The sequence below is a fragment of the Papaver somniferum genome, chromosome 5, assembly GCF_003573695.1.
Source record: "Papaver somniferum cultivar HN1 chromosome 5, ASM357369v1, whole genome shotgun sequence".
Classification (NCBI taxonomy): Eukaryota; Viridiplantae; Streptophyta; class Magnoliopsida; order Ranunculales; family Papaveraceae; genus Papaver; species Papaver somniferum.
In genome coordinates, this window is record NC_039362.1 from 175600480 (window position 1) to 175624014 (window position 23535).

Consider the following 23535-nt stretch of genomic DNA (forward strand, 5'->3'; position numbering starts at 1 on the left):
CCCTGACTGCCTTAGGGTTAAGGAAATGTATCGTAATGGTATAAAGTGTCATGGTATAGCGTGCCAAAGTAGTGTTTATGGTAATGGCTGTGATCCGTGTACAAAAATGTGGTATTTCCTTCAACTTCACGCCCGGAATTGCAAGAAAGAATTTTGTTATGTGCCGCATTGTAGGTGAGTACATTTTTTTAAGTGCATATCTATGACATGTGATCTTTATAAGCCAAAAAAACAAACAAACAGGATGACACTTAATCTGTCCTATAACAACTTTTATGCTTCCTCTGTTTTTGTCTTCAGGTACTTGATAGATGATATGAATAGGAATCAGCAACCCTTGCAAACTTATCTGCAACCAACTTTTGTACAACCGCAAACTTATCAGCAACCCTTGCAAACTTATCAGAAATCCTTGCAAATTTTTTCACGTCAAGCAGCTGCGTTGGATATGACCAGAAAACAAGCTGCAGAGGTTGTGCTGGAGACAGTAAATGGGTCTCATCAATTCAAGATCACAGGTTATTCATTATCAAAAGGTTTAGGGATTGGGAAATATATAGCTTCGGATACATTTAATGTCGGTGGATATAAATGGGCGATATATTTCTATCCAGATGGAAAAGATCTTGAAGATCATGCTTATTATATTTCTCTATTCATAGCTCTTGCTAGTGAAGGTACAGATGTTAGGGCTATTTTTGAACTAACACTTTTGAGTGGGAAAGAAATGCATAAGGTTCATGGTCACTTTGGGGGAAGAACCCTTGAGAATGGTCCTCATACGCTTAAATACCGGGGTAGCATGTGGGGATAGAAACGATTTTTTAAAAGAACTGCGCTAGAGATGTCTGACTACCTTAAAGATGATTGTCTTTCAATTCACTGTACAGTTGGTGTAGTCAAATCTCACAGAGAAGGACCCGAGAATGATTCCACAATACCTCCTCCTGATATTGGCCAGGACTTTGGGGAGCTCGTGGAGGCTCCAGTTTTTAAGGTGTGTAAAGTATTTCCATGTTGCCTAGACGAAAGTAACATGAAAATGTAGATTGGAAGTACCAGATGCACTTGTGAGTATTTAACCTGACACAGTGACACTGCATGTCTGCGGGAGAATTTGACAACACTTTTAAAGCATTTACTTCTCTTGTTAAACCGAAATCTGTTTGTTTTTCAGGCTACGAGGCGGTCATCCCAAAGCCCGATAGCTGGATCCTCCAACCGTGAGTTTTCCTTATTATAATTTTTTTTTTCCATTTTGACCAATTGTTAAGAATAAGACTTGTGGAGATGCCGGGATTTCCCTGTACCTCTCTGGCAATTTTATTAGTAATTCTTGATTGAAGCATTTTTTTATCGATAAAATGAAATATATAGATTTCCTGTTTTTACTACTAGGGGTAAAGGATTTCAAGGTTGAAAGATATCTTAAGAAATTGTAGGGGATTTAAGAAGCTGGTGTTCATGTTTTTGTAGACGTCGGGACTCATTTACATCCTAATTTGTTTTTGGTCGTGTGTTATGTAGAGACAGTTAGTTGCTGGATAGATCACAATAACAGGAGTCAGTAATGGACCGAAACTCCGATTGCTAGATCCTATGGTGAGTTTTTTTTTCTTTTTTTTCAACCGATTAAATAAAACTTATGCGATGCAGGGATTGGTAGTTCTCGCAACTCTATTTCTAATTCTTGATTGATGCATAATTGTTTTCTCTAGGGTTAAAAGATTTGCAGGATAATCTGCAGGCTTACATTAATTGCACTGGGAAAAGGAAAAAAAAGAAGAATTACTTTTTACCGTGGTAAATTTTTCTAGTTTCTAGAGTTTCTTACTGTGGTTGAATTTTCTTTAATTAGGTTAAGAATTGATGAAGAGGATGCAAGTTATTTATCTCAAATTCAGAAACGAAGGTAAAAAATAAATTACAAACAGTGGTTAATTTTTTTAGTTCTTGGAGTATCTCAAAATTAAAAACAAAGGTAAAAGGAAAAAAATTACAATCGTTGATGTTTTTATAGACATTTAAACTCGTCTACATCCTAAAAGGATGGAAGTTATCGCTGATTCTTTGTTGAGAAACTGTTATAATTCCAATGGTGCATCGATGGTATCCATTCACCATTCTAGTTTGTTAAAGTGAGTCTGACTGAGTTAGACAATTAATACGTTTGCGTTTTCTATCGTTTATCATTTTATTGTTGTTTGATGGTTGTATTCTTATTGTGGTTGACTTTTCTTTAAATAGGTTGAAACTCGATGAAGAGATGGCAAATTATTTATCTTTAGATCAAAATCATAGGTAATTTTCTTTTTACAGTTTCTATTACAGTTGTTGATGTCTTGTAGAATCAAAACTCATCTACATCCTAACCTAGGATGGAAATTATCGTTTATGCTCGTTGAGAAACTTTTTTAATTCCAGTTGTGCGACAGTTTCCGTCTTAAGTTTCCTAAAAGAAGTCAAACCGAGTCAGTAAATATGTGTGTTTTATTATCTGTTTTGTTGTTGTTTCTGCCTGCTTATGGGCTTCTATGAATTTCATAACCAGTCAAATGATATTTTCTTTCCTACTCAATTGCAGAGCAGACCAAAGGCTGAAAAACACACAGCAATCGACGGAAAACTCGATGAGTGAGAATTCCTGTCAATTGTTAATAAATTATGGGTATCGAGACGGATCACATCTTGACTAGGTAATCTGACTATACAAACAGATTTACTAGCTAGTAGCTTACAATGACGTGGTCTTCCTCTTGACTTTATCTCCACTCTAGTGAACACATGCTCCACGGTTACAGTCTTCACGGCAACCTTGGCTCTTGTATAGGGCGAGATATTCCAACAATTGTGTGGAGCGGAGGAACTTACATATGAACCTCCCCCTGTAAATGGTGTGACAAGGGATATCTCTTGCGTTCCTGCAGTTCCAAAGGAGAGGCTTCAAAAGAAGAAAAATAATGAAGAAACTGATGAATGGGTAAGAATTTGCAGCTCTTGCTATGTTTGTTACATGTTTACTGTGAGACTTGAGTTGAGTATTGACTATCAGATTAAGCGTACAAGATCTGTAGTTTAACTTCGTAGCTCGTGTCCTCGCGGAGATACTGAGTGCCCAGGATGCAAGCTGCCTGTTATTAGACAGCTGTGCCTGTTATTTGATTACCAAATAAGTTGAGTTTAGTTGTGACTACTTTGTCTATCTGCAGTGGGTTCAATGTGATAAATGTAAAGCTTGGCAACATGAAATATGTGCCCTGTTTAATGGACGGAGGAATGATGGAAAGCAGCAAAAATACACTTGCGACGAATGCTACATAGGTGAGGTCGAAAGAGGAGAAAGAAACCCGTCACCACAAACTCTTGGTGCAAAAGATCTACCCAAAACAAGATTGAGTGATCACATAGAGATGCGGCTTTTCAAGTGTTTAACGCAGGATAAACAAGAAAGGGCTCAGTTAAACGGGAAGAGTATTGATGAGGTAATTATTTTTAGTTATAGTACGCGTTTGTGTTTAGCGTTAGATATAGAACTTCATTTCTGTTACTGCCAGTACCATCTGAAAACTAATTCTCGTCGGTGTTCCAGATCCCCGGAGCAGAATCACTTACTGTCAGAGTTGTGTCTTCTGTTGACAAAATGTTGGAAGTGAATCAGCGTTTTCTGGAAATATTTCAAGAAGAGAATTATCCTTTAGAATTTCCTTACAAATCCAAGGTATTTTGACTTTCTCTTCAGTAATCATAAATTTATGCTTTTTTGGGGGGCAACCCACAATTAAGACTACTACTGTTGGTGGACTCAACTGCCTCTAAGGGTCCAAGATTTGATTCGCTGGGAAATGTTTCCTCCAGATAATTCTGTTGTTTCAAGAGATTGAAGGAGTAGAAGTGTGTCTTTTTGGCATACAAGTTCAAGAATATGGCTCTGAATGCCAGCACCCAAATGAGCGTGCAGTGTATATTTCACATCTGGATTCTGTCAAATACTTCAAACCTGAAATAAGAACTGTTAGTGGGGAGGCTCTTCGTACATTTGTATATCATGAAATTCTGGTAATAATCATTTAAATTTCCAGTTTTGCTGTTTGTATTTTCATTTTGCTGCTCGCCATGTAGATAATCCTCAACACTCGGCATTTCTAAAATGCACATAATAATATGGTGTCATTCCTTTTTCTTTTTTACGTGTCTTCTAGATAGGATACCTTGAGTTTTGCAAGCTACGAGGATTCACGAGATGCTATATATGGGCGTGCCCTCCCTTGAAGGATGATGACTGTATCTTTCATTGCCATCCGGAAATTCAGAAGACACCTAATTCTGAGAAACTCAGGGAGTGGTGAGCTTGATTGCACGCTACTTATGCTGTTCAAAAGAACTGCTGGCGTAATAGTCCCACTTCCTCACTAATGCCTCTTTGGAATGTGCATTGGATTCTCTCTTATTCAGGTTTCTAGCAATGCTACGAAAAGCTTCAAAGGAAAACATTGTGATTGAGCTCACTAATATATATGAGCAATTCTTTATCTCTACTGGAGAAAGTAAGGCCAAGCTAACTGCTTCTCGGTTGCCTTACTTCGATGGTGATTTTTGGCCTGGTGCTGCCGGAGACATAATCAATCAACACCATCAAGAAGAGGCCGAGAGAAGAACACTACGAAACAAAGGGAATACCCAAAAGATTATGACAAAAAAGGTTTTAAAAGCTTCTGCTCAAGCTTATACTCTTGCAAATGCTGCAAAAGATCTTCTTTTAATGCAAAAGGTAATTTTTTAGAAATTAGGGTGAAGTCATCGTCGGTGGAAGTTGCTACAAATTTCAGCATGATAGGACCTCAGCTGCACATAACAATTTATTTTCTTCTTCTTGAGAATCGTTTTAGTTCTAAGTCTATTATCATTTTTTTCACAGCTTGGTGAGACCATATGCCCGAAAGAAGATTTTATCATGGTACACCTGCAACATTCATGCAACCATTGTGGTAAACTAATGGTATCTGGATACCGTTGGGTTTGTATCAGTTGCAATAAATTTCAGCTTTGTGACAAGTAAGCAATTCCTATATCTGCAAATATTTTATATTTAGCAATTCTCATTCCGGTAGCATAAACATGCTAAACTCGGCATCTCCTTTTAAAAAGCCCTCACACTTCATTGCAGGTGCTATGGTGTAGAGAAAAAACTAGAGGACAAAGATAAGCATCCTATCAGTAGTAACGATAAACATGTTTTTCATCCGGTAAGTGCGTGCTGGAGTAAATTTTTTTAAATTTTTTTTATAATTAACACAAACCTGTCTTTAATTCGAGAATTCGCTGATCAGGTTGAAGTAAGGGATGTAGCAGAAAATACTGAGGACAAGGATGAGATTCAGCATAGTGAATTCCTTGACACTAGACAATCATTTTTATCTCTATGTCGAGAAAACCATTATCAGTTCAATACACTGCGAAGAGCAAAGCATTCGTCAATGATGGTTTTATATCATCTTCATAATCCAACTTCCTTTGCTTTTGGTAGTACATGCAACGTATGCCAGCAATACACTGAAGCAGGTCAAATATGGAGGTGTGGAATCTGCCGTGACTACGATGTATGCAATTCTTGTTTCCAGATGGATGGCGGTGTTAATCATCCTCATAAGTTAACAATCCATCCATCAACTGCTCATGGCGATGCACAGACTTTAGGAGCTCGGAAAATTCGAGTTTTGCAGGTATATGGATTCTCTTACCTGTATGTTTTATTGAGTCTGCAGAGTATATAACTTCTAACATGGTATTACGATCTGTACTGCAGTTTGAAAACATGCTTGATCTTCTGGTCCACGCGTCTCAATGTAGACATAAGCAATGCTTGTACCTCGACTGCCGTAAGGTTAAAGGGATATTTCGCCATGGTATACAATGCAAAGTTCGTGCTTATGGAGGTTGTATTCGTTGTAAAAAAATGTGGTGTCTCATTCAAGTTCACGCTAGAGCATGCAAAGAATCAGAGTGCCATGTGATGCGTTGTAGGTGAGTAGTCTTTCAAGCTTACATCTCTTACATAAGATGATGTCTATTCAGACATTTATGTGTTCCTTTCGTCTTGTCTTCAGGGACTTGAAAGAACATTTGAAGAGGTTGCAAGAACAATCTGATACTCGGCGTAGAGCATCCGTGATGGAGATGATTAGGAAAAAAGCCGCAGAGGCGACTGTGCTGAACAAAATGGATAACATCTCCGTAGGAGAAGCTGTGCTGGATAAAATGGAAGAAGACTACTACTACGTTGCAGGCGTTGTGGTGGAGAAAATGGGCCACCTCTCTGTAGGGGAGGCTGTGCTGGATAAGATGGATGAACACCACTCCACGGATGATGAGTGGATATGTGTATAAAAAGATAGAGTGAATGGTGCCAGGACAGGACTCCACCATTATTAGTAAAAACCATTCCTGGAACTGCTGATGGGGAAGCTTCCAGAACCAATTTGATTTTGCTATATGCTTTTGTTATAGGAATCCATTCGGTATTAATTAGCAAATCTTTACATGCCAAAGATGATCTTTATTTCTATATGCTAAAACTCCTTATAGTATCTATCTTTTTTCCAAAAAAAAAAAAAAAGACGGAGTAACTCTGATGAAAGTACTATAACAAGGTGTTTCGATCCAAAAAAAAATTCCATATAAACTAAACGGAGCATAGAGCCACAGACAAACTTTTATTAAAAGAATGAGCTACCATCATACTGATGTTACTGTAATATCTGGGTAAAATCATTGGATGACGATACCTGAGTTTGAAACTCGTCACACCAAAATTCTTTACCATTTAAAAAGAATAACATGACCATCACTTAGAATTTTACCGTGGTTAATTTTCCAAATTTACCACTTGGGTGCATGAACCATCACTTAGAATTTTACCGTGGTTAATTTTTCCAGATCAACCACTAGGGTTTTCCCGTTCTCCTATAAGATAGGAAACAACCTTTTTAAAATAATAGATATTGCTTCCCTATATATCATTAACAAGGTCTTTCATGCGGCGCAATTTGCGCGGGCTATTTGATCAGTTGATTTCTTAGTAAGGTCTTACATCGAGATTTATATACGGGTAACTTGAACATCAACATAGAAGGTACATGTAACATAAAGATAAAGTAGAAGAAATTGGCCAATTATCAACGGAGTTCTAAATGGTCAGAGTTCCTCTTTACATAGTGTTGAACCGGTCCTACTCGGAGTGCTGATGATCAGCACGATAGATAACATAACCACCATTGGGCAGAACTAAACATTGAGAAACATATAAACTTGTATTGAAAAGAGATAACTCTTACAAAAGCTATGATTGCTTATTTAATACAATCAATGTTGTAGTGTTATTACACACAAACTTCACACACACTCACAATACCAATATAGGTCAAGTCAACTAAGACTGACTTGACTAAAATACAAATACAGGACACATTTATCTAATACTGTTCAGGGATAGACAGAACAGTTTGTCACAAATACATAACACATTTATCTAATAAGTTGAAGAAAGAAACACTGAAGCAGAGAACACTGAAGTAGGAGCTAAGCAGGAGACAGTGAAGTAAAACAGCTAAGCAGCTATCCTAACAACTGTAACAGCAACCTTGAGAAAGTTGGATGACACAATCCCTTTGTGAATAAATCTGCCAACTGATCTTCAGAAGCAACATGATGTGACTGAATAAAACCATCATCCACAAGCTCTTTGACAGAATGATATTGTAGTTCTATATGTTTTGTCCTGGCATGAAAGATTGGGTTAGAAGATAAAGCAATAGCACTGGTGTTATCACAATAAATCTTAGCAGAATACTGTAAGGAATATGTAACTCAGTTAATAAAGAAGAAAGCCACTTAAGCTCAGCTGAGGCCACAGACAAGCACTTATACTCAGCTTCAGTTAAGGATTTTGAAATAGTTGGTTGTTTCTTAGAAGACCAAGATATCAAACTAGACCCAAGAAAAACTGCATATGCTGATGTATATCTCCTTGTATCAGGACAGCCTGCCCAATCTGAATTTGTATATGCTCTCAAGTTTTGCAAATCACCCTTTCTTAATGTAATACATAATCCAATGGTTCCCTTTAAGTATCTCAAGATTCTCTTAACAAGTTGTAAATGTATATCTGCGGGTGCATGCATAAACTGGGACACATAATGAAAACCAAAACAGATATCTGGTCTTGTAACAGTTAACAGGGACGGAGCTATGTGCATCCTAGGGGTGTCCCCCGCCCCCCTGTTTTTTGTTAATTCATTAGACATCCCTTGATGTTTTTGTTATTTGGAGAAAAAATCCTTCAATAAGCCCCCCTAAAAATATATGTTTTATACATTAGCCTCCCCTGTGAAAGATTTATGGCTCCGTCCCTGACAATTAAATACTGTAAAGCACCTACAATAGACCTTTACTCAGAGACATCTGCTAGTAAAGTACCATCATGAATATATGCTCTTGAAGCTTTAACAGCAGGAGTATCACAGGGCTTACAATCCAACATTTTAGCTTTATCTAACAACTCCAGTGTATACTTTTTTTTTGTAAGAACAATTGTATCAGAATTTCCAATAGCTTCAATTCCCAGAAAAAATCCCAAATTACCCAGTTCTTTCATAGCAAATTCAGTCTTCAAAGAAGTAATAAAAGAATCCAACAAAGATGGAGAACTACAAGTCAAAAGAATATCATCAACATAGAGTAATAGAATAACTATATCCTTGTCATGATGAAAAACAAACATGGAATTATCAGAAATTGATTTTTTAAAACCAGAATCTAGTAGAAATGAACTAAATCTATGAAACCAAGCTCTGGGTGCTTGTTTCAGTCCATATAAACTTTTCTGAAGATGACAAACATACTCAGGATGAACTGGATCCACAAAACCAGGTGGCTGGATCATATATACATCCTCATCAAGAAAACCATGTAAGAATGAATTACTAACATCCAATTGTCTAACTTTCCAGTTATAGTTCAAAGCCATACAAAGAACAACTCTGACAGTTGTACATTTCACAAGTGGACTAAAAGTCTCATTAAAATCGATTTCATCTTGCTGATCAAAACCCTTAGCAACTAACCTAGACTTGAGTCTGTCTATAGTACCATCAGGCTTTCTCTTAACCTTATAAACCCACTTGCAACCTAATATATTCATATGAGGTTCTGGTGGCACCTTTTTCCAAGTTTCATTCAACTCTAAAGCATCATGTTCTTCTTTCATAGACACTAGCCATTTAGGATCCTTAATTGCTTCCTTAAAAGTTTTAGGCTCAGAAATAGTAGTTAACAATGAAGTATGAACATGAGACAAAGGATGCTTGATAGTAGAGACTAAAACATGATCTGGAAATGGTTTTGTCTTGAAAATCCCAGTTTTTGATCTAGTGACAACAGCACTAGTAGGAACAGACTCAGAAAGAGAAGGGATTTCAGAAATAACACAAGAATCAGTAAGAGATGGAGGAGAAAAATCAGTTTAAGAAGAAGCAAAATAAAACTGAGATTCATCAAAAACTACATTTCTTGAAATATGCAACTTTTTGGTGAGAGGATTATAACACTTAAAACCTTTATGTAAAATACTATAACCAATGAAAATGCACTTAACTGATTTGTGAGATAATTTATCAGCTCTTGAATGAGCTAAACAAGGATAGCAAACAACACAAAAGGTTTTAAGAAAACTATAATCAGGAGCAAAACCAAATAAAACTTCAAAAGGAGACTTATAGTTCAAAAGTTTTGTAGGATTTCTGTTTATGAGATAAGAAGCTGTGAGAAATGCATCATACCAGTATTCTTTAGGGCATAAAGCATGAAACAAAAGGGAATTACCCATTTCAGTAATGTGCTTATGCTTGCGTTCAGCAAGGCCATTCTGTTCCGGGGTGTGAGGAAAAGAAATACGAATATGAATACCACTAGATTCAAGTAAAACCTTAAAAGGACCTTTAACTAACTCAGAAGCACCATCAACTTGAAAAGATTTGATTTTTGTGGTAAATTGATTTTTAGTCAAAGTTTTAAAATGTGAGAAACACTTGACAGCATCTGCTTTTAACTCCATTGGATAAATCCAATTAAAAACGACTGAAATCATCAATAAAAACTATATAGTATTTAAAACCATTCAAACAATAAATAGTAGGACCCCACACATCGCAATGAATGAGTGACAATGGAGTATCAGCATGTGATGGAGACAATTGAAATGGCAATTTCATGCTCTTAGCAAGTTGACAGGGATGACATAAAGAAGGAGAGGAATTGGAAGTTAAAACAATCTTATGTTGAGAAGATAATTTCTGAAGAATATGCTGAGAAGGATGACCTAGTCTATTATGCCATGTAGAGGAAGAAGCAACTATATTAGAAACAAAAGCAAAATTGGTAGGCACAATATGACTAATAGGATATAGATTGTTAACCATCTTTCTCTGAGCCATTAAAATATCTGTATCTAAATCTCTGATTTCATAACCAAAGGGATAAAACTTGTAACAAGAATTATCATGTGTGAACTTTGCAACAGAAAGTAAATTATGCTTCATTGCTGGAACTAATAAAATATTGTTGAGGTTAAAACTAGTGTCGGATGGTTGAATAATAGAACTTGCAGTAGAAATTATAGGTAAGGAATTACCATTGCCAATTTGCACATGATCCTTGCCTTTGTAAGTAGAAGTATGTTAAAGTAAAGTATCATCACCAGTCATGTGAGTTGTTACACCTGAATCAGAAATCCACTATGGAGTAGAAGTACTTGTAGAGTAGGCAGAAAAACCAGCAAAATCTTGAACCCCAGAAGAACCAGAAGCAGCTTGTTGTTCTATATTTTCCACAGTAGCTACATGACCAGAAGTAGAAGAAGTAGGAGCTGGGGTTGGAGGATGATACCTAAAATGGCATCTACTTGCATAGTGACCCTTTGTCCTACAAATTTGACACTCTACTTGAGAAAAATCTCTTCTTACATAACCATTAGCTCCACTAGAAGACCCTTCTTGGCTTGAACCACCCTTTACATTAGTAGAATTCTTGAAATTTCCTGATCCTTTAAATTTATTCTTGTTATTTCCAGCAAAGTTATTACCACCATTATTATTCTTGCTATAAAAAGCAGAAGAGGTCTGACTATCAAACATATACTCTGAGTGTCATGATGTTGAGCAATAAGCCATTGCTGATGATTCAGCAGTCTTGGCTTTAACTCAGCAAAAGTAAAAGGATTCTCTCTATTTTGGACAGCAATGACAAAACTATCAAATTCTCTGCCTAAACCATTCAAAACATGCATCACTAAATCTGATTCAGGAACCTTTTCACCTATAGCAGCTAAGTTGTTAGTTATAGTCTTGATGCTTTGTAGATAAACTTGAATAGTAAGATTCCCTTTCTTGAAGCTATGCAACTGATTTCTTAACAAAGTTTTCCTAGCCATGAATTGGTGTCTAAAGATAGTTTCAAGCAATTTCCAAATTTCACTTGCAGAAGAAAGACCCAACACATCTCCAGATACAGATGGAGTAAAAGTTGCTTTTAAACAACTAACAACAAAACAATCCAATTTTCTCCATAAAACACACTCAGGATTAATTGTATTCACACCGTTAACAACAATCTCCCTAAGCGGCTCTTGATCATCATCGGTAACATGACTATAAATCAGTTGTAATCAAGATTGACTCAAACTGATCCTTCCAAACAAGGTAATTTGAAGAATCCAATTTGGAGGAAACAAAATTTGATATATTTGAAAAAGGTAATGAAAAAGGTAAACAATTACCAGCCGGAGCAGCGGAAGACATCTTGTTTCTTCGTGTGTAAACAATAATGGACATGAACAACCGGCAATAGAAGAATTTTTTTGTGAATTAAAATTCAAGAAAATAATCTTCAATAGATCTGAATCGAAATAATGTTGAACCTAAGAAAGGTTTAGAAAAAGAATTTGATTCTCAGACAAATTCTTCCTGAAAAAGATGATGAAAATTAGTTGCAGGTAAGATTTTAATGATTGATTGAAAAATTGTTGAAAAATTTCTCCTGAGATCGAGCACTCAGCCGGATACCATGAGAAACAGATAAACTTGTATTGAAAAGAGATAACTCTTACAAAAGCTATGATTGCTTATTTAATACAATCAATGCTGTAGTTTTATTACACACAGACTTCACACACACTCACAATACCAGTATAAGTCAACTTAACTAAGACTGACTTGACTAAAACACAAATGCAGGACACATTTATCTAATAAACATGTCATTTTGTTATGTACAGAAATAGTATCTCTACCTGCACAATTCCTATCACATGCCTTGCCGTCATATTCAATATATATTCACAATAAAAAATTAGTACCGACACAACCAAAATGTGCTGGTCATGAAGCCCTCGATGCATAAACAAAGTATCATGGATGTTCTTTTTTCTTCTAAAAAAAAAGTATCATGGATGTTCAGGTTTATTTTTGCAAAAAGTTTACGGAAGGATACAAAGTAAAAACTATTAATTTGTAACAAATAAGATATATTATGCAAGGAGGCAAAGCTATATCACTATAAGCAAATGATTTTGCAGTGTTAATCTGTTTACTCACGACACCATTCTGCAAACCACTGGTAGACCATTCACTCGTTGGCTATTTGACCATTCACAACAACGTTCTGCAAACCACTTGCAAGGTCATTCACTCGGCAGGCTAGCTTAATGTTATTGTGGTTGTTAGATCTTCTTTCTCGTCTAGCTGCTGAGTCGATGACAGATAAAGAAGAAAATGGGTTCTTTTAATTTGAACAAACTAAATTTTTTTGCATTATATACCTAACCAATAAAAAAGAAATTAAAAAAAAGTTATCCAGAGAGAGGAAAAAAATTGTTTGTATACCTTTACTGACTTAGAAAAGGCCCTCTGTTTGCAAGTCTGCATAATCTAGTCCATGATGTTAGCATAATCTCGGACTCCATTCACATTTTTACCCGTCCAACAGCAGAATACGACAACCGCTTTGAAGATCTGACTTGGGAAGTAAGATAATCAAATATGGGAGAAAACTGCACCAAAGTTGTATTTTCTGCAAAGGTGCACTACAAAAAAACGTAGCAAAGACCACTAAAATCTCGCAACCGTTCCAAAAAATTAGTTGCCACAAGATTCCGAAACTAGTCAAAGGCAACTAGTAGTTCCTATATACTTCAGCTACAATTTGACCGCAACTATTATTTTTATTAGTTTTTGAATTCTTTAGTAACAAGTATATGCCAACTATATGAAATATACTAGTAGCCTGATGCTTTAGGAACTAGGCGAAGGCAACTATTAGTTCCTATATGGTTTGACAACACGTCAATCACAACTATTGGTTTCATTAGTTTCAAAACTCTTCAGCAACAAATATATTCCAACCACATATAATGCATTAGTTTCCAAACTCTTCGGCAACTAAGCTTCCACAAGTAACAGATTGCATAGTTTCTTAAGACTTCGGAAACTAAATGCAGCAACTGTGATTGCGAAAGGTTTGAGCACCCAAATACACCAACTAGATTATGTTAATTGTTAAAACACATGTTGACATTTAAATTAAAAGTTTGAGGCCCTTTGCAGTTATGTTTCTCGTTCTTCAGTAAATAGTTTGCTTAAAAATAAATAAAATAGTTTGATGTTTTCCTGCTCTTGTTTCAAGAAGTCACCTACAGTATTACTCGTTGGAACCAAGGTTATATTAAAGAAAATACAAGGGAAAGGGTAAGAATATCCTCCGAATTGAGTTTCCATTAATTAAATAAGAATTTGCTAAATTATAATACTTGTTCTTGATTCGCTATCACACTCATTCTTGATCAGTCTTTTTGAAAACATTAAATTGTGATTTAAGTTAAGGAATTTGAACTACTACTCTTCCCTTTCGAGAATCTTTAACTGTTAAGATGGCGTCACTATTTGGTATGGGATTTATAAAAGTTTTCACAGTTAAATGTGTAACTTAAATCCTTACAACACTTTGGTTGAATTATTGTTCGGAAATGGAATTAGTGATTAACTTAAATCTCTTGATTAATAAAATGACAGATTTTATCTAGTGATGATGAGCCCTACATTTGTTTTACAAGGTGGTCAAGTCAGTCCATATTGGCAGCATTGTGTTGACGTTAAGTGGTTGTCATGATGATTCTTTGATAGTGGTGGCTGCTGATGCATGAGGGTGATTGATGGATTGTATCAACAAAGAAAGATTGAAGAAATGTGACGAGTGAAAAAGCAGGGGCAGAGAATGGAAGGGATAACAACGGTTCAGAGTGAGCTTTCCAATTACAAGGCTAAAACTACAATATTCTAAAAAGTATAGACTTGTACCCAACATATCCGGAAAGATTGAGAATACAGGTTGAAGAAAGTGTTTGCACAGAAGGTATGAATGCCTAGAACCACAGGTATCCTACAAATAATAGACATGAACTCGAAACAGATCCAGACAAATCTTGAGAAAGGAAATGAACATCTACCCTTATAAAAAAAAAAACAGAAACAAAGAAGAAAGAAAGGGACCAAATTAGATGGATGTAAACGAGCAACAGAAGAAATTTACAGTGGAACAGGAGTAGGAAGGTCAGGAGAGCTAACCAAAGCAAATGATTTGATCTAAGTTAACTGAAAACAATTCTTCGAATTCAGATGCTTATAGCCAGAATACAAGCTCGGAACTGCGTTACACACATAAATGAGGAAGGACACCCAAGTGTTCAATATTTTCCTACCATTTGTGAACTGGGAACTATAGACAGTGCAATAACAATTGAGGTTTCTACAAGGCCAGGGCGAGTGGCACAAAGATTTTATGAAATAAAGATTACAATAATTGTTAACCGTCCATTTTGTAAGAGAAACGAAGAAACCCGTCCATTTTTTAAGCCATTGGCAGTTGATAACCGGACAAGTCCTGCAATATATGGATTACTCAGTAACTAACTCATAGATTACACTTAAATTCAATACAATCTAAGCATCACACAGGGAAAAACTTTTATTAGATCGATAAATAATGCTCACCAGTATTAAAATTCCATATCATCGCGGTTGTTATTATCATCAAATTCATACTCATCCTCATCATCAGAGGTGTAAACGACATCCGTGTCATTTTCCTCTTCATCTTCTTGGCTTCGACAAGCTACTGCTGCTGCAGCACGACTGATAGTTTCTGGGGGAACGTCGTTCTTATCCCAAACAAAACTATCACTGCGATCCTAATATGGCTCTCCTCTAAGATCTTTTATCGAATAGATTGAATTCCATTCTTGATATGCCTCACTAGAAGTCGAGCTTTCTGTTTCAGTCTCCCCATCTGAATCTATTTCTGGAATAGTGAAAGACCGACGAGGTTGCGTTTTTATAACCACTTCATTTTGTTTATTATATACATCATTGATATAGAAAACCTATTGTGCTTGAGATGCTAAAATAAACGGTTCATTCACATAGTATCTTCTATTCATATGGACACTAGTAAATCCAAACTCATTTGTTCCTGCAATCGGTCGCCAATCGCATTTGAAAAGAAGAACTCGGAGTTGACCCACATACCGTGCCTCGATAATATTATTCACAACTCCATAAAAATCATTTTCATCTTCAGCTACACCTTCGTCTTCCCGAGGGACACACAGTCCACTATTCTGTGACTTTCATCGACTCTCCCACTCTCTTGTATGAAATCTAAACCCATTGATAATGTAGCCATTGTAACTCAAACATTCTTTAGAAGGACCTTGACTCAACGAATATAGTTCATCACTCACCTGACCATTTTTATGCAATTGGTATATCTATTCATACATGCATAGAGATGTTTATCAATGACGAAAAAAACGAAGTGAAAGTCATTAAAATCGCAAAAGAAATTGTGTTACAATGATATATCGGTACTTACTTTAGTTGCAAACCAATCAGGAAACTCTTTGATGTGTCTTCTATTAACCTCGGCGTCTCTTAAGCCACGGCTTTGCAGCTCACTTTTGTGTCCCCAAGTTTCATCTCCAAGGGACCTACCGGATTGTTTGAAAACTATTAATCGATCAACAGGTTGTGGCGCCTCATCATCCTCATTCCTTTCAAGTTTATTAAATTTTGTAACAACACTATTCAAGTAACGCGTACAAAAAGTGATACATTCATCTATAAGGTATGCTTCAGCCATCGATCCTTCGGGGAAAGCTTTATTCCGCACATAAGACTTCAACTTACGCAGATACCTAAAGTAATTAAAGTAAGACTTCAAAGGATGCAAAAATAGTGATTGTATAAAAAAAATTACAAAAATAAATATTCACCCAAGTCGTCAATGTAATTAGACAAATGTTGCACATAAAATAAATGAATACCCTTACCTCTCGATCGGATACATCCACCGATACTGAACTGGACCTGCATCCTTTGCTTGTTGTGTTAGATGAATTGGCAAATGCATCATCACAACAAAAAAATATGGGGGGAATATTCTTTCCAACTTGCACAAAGTAATTGCGATACTATCTTGTAGTTTATCCAGATCCTCTATCTTGAGAACCCGTGTACACAACACTTTAAAAAACATACATAACTCACTCAGTGCTTCCAATATATCCCCATCCAAGTGTCCACATAAGGCAATAGGCAATAAATATTCCATTAATACATGATAGTCATGACTTTTCAGACCCATAATCTTTCGATCCTTAACGTTCACACACCGAGAAATATTTGATGAGTGTCCATCGGGAACCTTAATATCCTTCAAAGTTCTAGAAAAAGATTCCTTTTCTTTGGGCGACATGACAAAAGAAGCTGTTGGCACCACTATTTTATCTCCCTATTGTCTCAAATGTAACTCCGGTCGTAATCCCCAGTCCATCAGATCCAACCGGGCCTTAAGATTGTCTTTCGTTTTCCCTTCTACATTCATCATTGTGACCAATACAATTTCACAAATATTCTTCTCAACGTGCATCACATCGACATTATGAAAACATATAATTGAGCTTAAGTACGGCAACTCATGAAATATGCTCTTTTTTTTTCCAGTTGTGTTCAAAAGTAACCGGTGTTATTTCTGTCAGACCAGTATGTTTGGCGTTCTTACCAAACTGAACTTGTCGAAAATGAGCCAGTTATTGAGCAATTTCATCCCCATTCATCAGATGTGGTGGTTCTCGAAGTTTTTTCTCTCCATCAAAGGCTGACTTCTGGTGGCACCAATGATGACCAGCAGTCAAGTATCGGCGATGATGCATGTAACAATACTTGCCCCCATTGCTCAGTCGTTCTGAACATCGGTCAGGCCCACAGCACGGACAAGCAAATTCCCCTTTGGTGCTCCACCCGGAAAGCATAGCTAGTGCAGGGAAATCACTGATGGTGCCAAGTAATGCTGCACGACATTTAAAATTCTCTTTCTTTGAAATATCGTAAGTTTCAACACCTTCATCCCACAATTCCTTCAATTCGTCTATGAGTGGTTGAAAATACACATCGATGTCGTTTCCTGGGGATTTGGGTCCAGGAATTATCATAGAAAAGATAAAATTTTCCTCTTTCATACACAACCACGGTGGTAAGTTATAATTGATGAGAACAACTGTCCATGTACTATGTGGATGCAACATATTCCTAAACGGATTCATCCCATCAGTTGCAAATGCAAGTCTTACATTGGGAGGATTAGCTGCAAACGCTGGGTGCTTCTTATCAAAGGTCTTCCATGTCTCTGCATCAACTGGATGCCTCAAAACTCCATCTTTGGGACGTCTTTTGGCATGATATCGCATATAAGAAGCGGTATTTGAAGACATAAATAACCTCTAAAGTCTTGGCTTCAATGGGAAGTACCGCAATTGCTTTACTGGAATGTTTTTACCTCTTGGTGTCCTTCTGATTGATTCGTTATCCACATCCAATTCAGTAGTTTTCCATCTTGAAGCATGACATACCGGGAAAGAAATTTTATCTGCATTCTCTTTCCAGAACAAAACACAATCATTCTCGCAAGCATCGATCAAAATGTAGCCAAGCCCCAAGCCCTTGATTGTTGTTCTAGCTTCATAAAAATTCTTTGGTAGTTTGGCATCCGGAAAGGCTTTGGTCAAGAGACTCAACAACGCATCAAACCCCTTGATGTTCAATGCACCGAGGGACTTGACATGAAGCAAGTGCACAATGAAGGATAATCTTGAAAACTTTTCACATCCAGGATATAGTGACACCTGCCCATCATTCAGCAACTTGTAAAAATTGGAGGCGTCATAGTTCATTTCTTGCAGCAAATCAGACATTTCTTCATCGTCGTCCTGCACCACATTTTCAGTATTGGTTGTTTCCCTCACCTGGTCATCCCCTTCTCCATGGTATACCCAATCGACATATCTCGGCATAAAGCCATTCCACAGAATATGTCCGTGCACTACAGACACAAGCTTTCTCTTATTATTATTTCAATCCTTACAAGGACAAAAAAAATTCTGGTCGGGTTCTAAATCTCAACTCGCATAGTCTATGAAATTTCTAACTCTTGATTTGAATGCATCGTCGTCTCTTGGCAGTCCTATCCAGCTCTTGTCAATAGTAGTGAAGTCTTGGAAATCCATCCTATGAACATAAAGAGTAAATATATCAATTCGATTTTGATGAGCAATTTAGATGCAAATATTTAAGATACCTAAAAATATAGTCTGAATTAGATCACTAAATTAAACATGCTCCAGTTAATTCAACACCAATGGTAACCAATAGCTTTATTATATCAAGACAAAATCCAGGGAACATCATGACATAACGAACACGAATGAGAATTAGTTATTAGTTAATATCAAAGCAAGTCGCAGTGCAAGCCTGTATAGAATGGATATAATTTATATGGCATTACATTTCAAATAGTATCGTGCAAACATGGGTTGTAAGATTTTCAGCTGATGAAGTACTTGTTTAGATAGTTACTAAACGAAAATGCATGAATCAAGGTCTATAAAGAAGACCAAGATCAATTCACACGTCATTTATAGACTGTATTTTAAGTTTCAAAATTCTAATTGACTAGGTAATTTTCACAAACAGTTATAGGCTACTCTAAAAAATCAATTAGAATTTGCTAGGTAATCAATTCAAGGCTTGATTTATGATGGTAATTATAACTTATTTGGCTGCCTAGATTTACAAATCTTCATGAAATCATTTATCACATTAAAATATATACACATCTTGATATTAAGAGTTAAACACAAAGAAATTAGACAATTTCAAGCTAAATATGTCGGTGTGCAAAATCATCATAGCAGGAAAAGAAGTTCACGGACAAAGTTAAGTTGTTAAATTTTCGGTTGATAAACATACACATAACTAAACTAAATTGAGCCCATAACTAAAATAAAAGAGGTCAACAGAAAACATACCTTGGTAAGATGAAGGTTTGAATCAAAAATCGATAAGTTTCCTGTCAATAGAAAAAAATATCAATTAGGGTTTCGAAACGATTTAGGGTTTTGTTTACAGTGAATGTCAAACGACTTTAGGGATCCCTTTATAGATGAAGAGATACGCGGGAACAATCCCGCCCAAAAATTAATCCATTTGATTTTATCCCGCGCAAAAAAAATTTCTGATGGTGAACAAATTTCATTAGAGAGTGGAAAAATACTCCGATAACAAGGTTTCTGGGATCTAATCCAAGGTTTGGTTTATTAAGAAAAAAAAGAAACAAACTGGTTCAGCTAGAAAATAAAACATGGTCCACCACGAGATATATCAAAGAAAAAAAAATGTAAATATTTGGTGTTTGTGTGTTCGGCAAAAATGTACATGTGCCATATTTCTTTGGATGAAATATTGTTTGTCACATTGGCCCATAGGTACGAGTATTACTTAGACTCAACCATTAACTTTGGTCAATATTTCGGTTCACTAACATAATCTATTCGTTTGACCCGATTCACTCAATTCGGTCGGTGTACTCGATTCTCCTGATCCTGTCCTGTCTATTTATGCCCCCATTTAGTTTTTCAGTCATGCTGTCAACCTAGTCTGTCAATAAGTCTTGCCAGTTAAAGTTTAACAGCTATGCTTATATATACTAACTAAATTTCAAAAAAAAAAAAAAAACACTCTATAGATCCAACTTGCAGCCCCTTACTTCATCACTGAGCTTTGATATCTCTGGATTAGCTTAAGATTTTCTAACTCACTAAGAATGGTTGCCTCTTAAGCTTCAAATCGTCTCAATTCAAAAGGATGGAGTTCCGGTTTATTCATCTTTGCTCGACCTCGTTCCGACTCGGTCAAATTTTCAACAGAATTGCCGAGTCTTGATTATGTAACTATATTTTGACGCAAATCGTCTGAATTCGAAAGGATGAAGTTCCGGTTTCTTCATTTTTGCTCGAACTCCTTCCGACTCGGTCAAATTTTCAACAGAATTGTCGAGTCTTGATTATGTAACTATATTTTGATGCAAATCGTCTCAATTCAAAAGGATGGAGTTCCGGTTTCTTCATCTTTGCTCGACCTCGTTCCGACTCGGTCAAATTTTCAACAGAATTGCTGAGTCTTGATTATGTAACTATATTTTGACGCAAATCGTCTGAATTCGAAAGGATGAAGTTCCGGTTTCTTCATTTTTGCTCGAACTCCTTCCGACTCGGTCAAATTTTCAACAGAATTGTCGAGTCTTGATTATGTAACTATATTTTGATGCAAATCGTCTCAATTCAAAAGGATGGAGTTCCGGTTTTTTCATTTTTGCTCGAACTCGTTCCGACTCGGTCAAATTTTCGACAGAATTGCCGAGTCTTGATTATGTAAATATATTTTGACGCAAAGCGTATCAATTCAAAAGGATGGAGTTCCAGTTTCTTCATTTTCGCTCGAAATCGTTCCGACTCGGTCAAATTTTCAACAAAATTGTCGAGTCTTGATTATGTAACTATATTTTGACGCAAATCGTCTGAATTCGAAAGGATGAAGTTCTGGTTTCTTCATTTTTGCTCGAACTCCTTCCGACTCGGTCAAATTTTCAACAGAATTGTCGAGTCTTGATTATGTAACTATATTTTGATGCAAATCGTCTCAATTCAAAAGGATGAAGTTCTGGTTTTTTCATTTTTGCTCGAACTCGTTCCGACTCGGTCAAATTTTCGACAGAATTGCCGAGTCTTGATTATGTAAATATATTTTGACGCAAAGCGTCTCAATTCAAAAGGATGGAGTTCCGGTTTCTTCATCTTTGCTCGACCTCGTTCCGACTCGGTCAAATTTTCAACAGAATTGCCGAGTCTTGATTATGTAACTATATTTTGACGCAAATTGTCTGAATTCGAAAGGATGAAGTTCAGGTTTCTTCATTTTTGCTCGAACTCTTTCCGACTCGGTCAAATTTTCAACAAAATTGTCGAGTCTTGATTATGTAACTATATTTTCAATTATAAACCGTCTCAATTCAAAAGGATTAAGTTCCAATTTCTTCAGTTTTACTCGAACTCGTCCCAACTCGATCCAATTTTCATCAAAAAAATATTCATATTGTTTCTTATTTATTTATTTATTTATTTATTATGATGACGTGTCGAGTTTTGATTGTCTAATAAATATTGATGCAAATCGCCTCTACTTGGAAGAATAAAATTCTAGTCTCTGCAATTTACTCGAACTCGTTCCAACTCGGTCGAATCTTCATTAAAATATACTCAAAATGTTTTTGATTTATTACAAATGAAGTGTCGAAAGTGGGGTTTTGAATAATGTTACTCTTGGTCTATCTGCCGACATTTAAAAGATTTTGAATATTTGATGTGGATAGTTTATTTAAATTTGATAAAAAATAGTGAAATTTGGATTCTTCTGCTTCAATGTTATTTCAGATATGCTTTATCTTGATCAAATTTTCATCAAAAATATTCAAATAATTTATAATTTACTAAATTTAAGTATCAAGTTTTAATTATAATCATGTAGTACGGGAAAAAATTTAGTTCAAAACTTAATCAGATGAATAATGATAATATGCGCGAAACTCGACAATTACGGCCTTACGGCTTTGAACCCAGCATCTGCTGAATTGAACATTTAACAAATACAGACCACCAACATTTCTTCCATTAAAAACCCAATTCTATTAAAAAAGATATCATCCTTTTAACATTTCCACATTAAAAGTAACATAATTTATTTGTTAGAGTATTTGGTCTTATGGGTTATGTCCATAACGATCAAAAATTCAATCTGAACTGTTAGCAATGGTGGTGGTGAGAGGCAGTAATATTTTGGGGACGGTGGTGGAAATTTCTGCCCGGCGGTGATGAGTACCTTTGGTCCAATTGCAAAAAGTAAAAGCGAAAAAGTAAACTGCTCACGTCCCTTGGAATAAGATTGCGGCCCTGTCAATAGGAGCGGTCTAAAATAAAATACCAAAGCCTTTACTTTACCGTGTACGCCCAACTAAAAAAAGGAAAAAAGAGAAAGGAAGTAAAACAGACGCCCAACATAGTTTTCTCCTCAAGAGTCAATTCCAGATCCAGCGAATTTCTCCCAATCTCTATTTTAGGTAGAAGATTTCTCCTCCATCTGATATTTTGGCAGAAAATTAGGGATTATTCATCGAAGTTTAGTTCTACAATTTTGGAAATTTCTCTGCATCACCGTAGGATGGTTGTGTTGATTATATTGATAAGGATTGGAAGAAAAATATCAAGCGGTAATAATCTTAGTCCAAGAACTTTCGATTTGAACCCTAACAATTTTTGGGCGGGATAAAAATCAAAAGAAAATCCTTTTGGGCGGGGATTATTCCCGCTTGGTGTTTTGGAATAGCTATAAATCTCAACCCTAAAATCATTCGAGAGATGTTAAGAGATTTATCCTTTTTGGGGAATTATCAGAGATCAAAAACAGCAAGGTATATCTTTTTTATACTTATCTGTAGCTAAATAACTTACGATTTTTGATTTGATCCATGAGTTCATAAGTTGATATTAGACTATTTGATTGAATCTGAAATTGGGGTTACATATTTTTGTTTTCTAGTGTTTTGGTCTAAATTTGGCCTTGTCTCTAGCTTTTTTGAGCTTTGTTTTCTTTGTAGCACTGTAATTTGTTTCTCTTGGATTCCTTTTTCTAATACATTTAACTTTTTTCCTCAAAGAAAAAAAAAAGAAACTGGGGTTACATAGGATTCATCTAGTTTTGTAACAATTCAATCTTATTAGATTATCTTTGATTGAAAAGACTCATGATACATATTATTATTCAGTTATCAAACAAGTTACTTGATTTGCTTGACATACAGGAAGGTGTGGAGTGATGACCATATCCCTCTTTAGAATTTAGGAAAGTGTGCATCTGAGGCTAGAAAATGCATATCAAATCGCCGCACTATTTTACAAAGCAGTTAATTGTGTATGATATCCTTCTTAAGTTGGGTGTTCCCTTTCCATCAGGTTTTGCAGAATGGTTCAAAACAAAAAATAATGCA

The 23535-nt window shown here is 36.0% G+C and overlaps 1 protein-coding gene across 1 annotated transcript; it reads left to right on the forward strand.

Annotated features, from left to right (window-relative positions):
- The first annotated feature begins 2049 nt into the window (after positions 1-2049).
- LOC113280123 (histone acetyltransferase HAC1-like) lies at positions 2050-6398 on the forward strand. Its single transcript, XM_026528779.1, has 14 exons — positions 2050-2138; positions 2248-2301; positions 2585-2648; positions 2846-2980; positions 3210-3482; positions 3590-3718; positions 3856-4056; positions 4200-4342; positions 4453-4768; positions 4916-5052; positions 5165-5243; positions 5328-5720; positions 5804-6021; positions 6105-6398. The coding sequence occupies exons 1-14, from the start codon at positions 2050-2052 to the stop codon at positions 6382-6384; spliced, it is 2511 nt and encodes an 836-aa protein (XP_026384564.1). The 3' UTR covers positions 6385-6398.
- The last annotated feature ends 17137 nt before the right edge of the window (positions 6399-23535 follow it).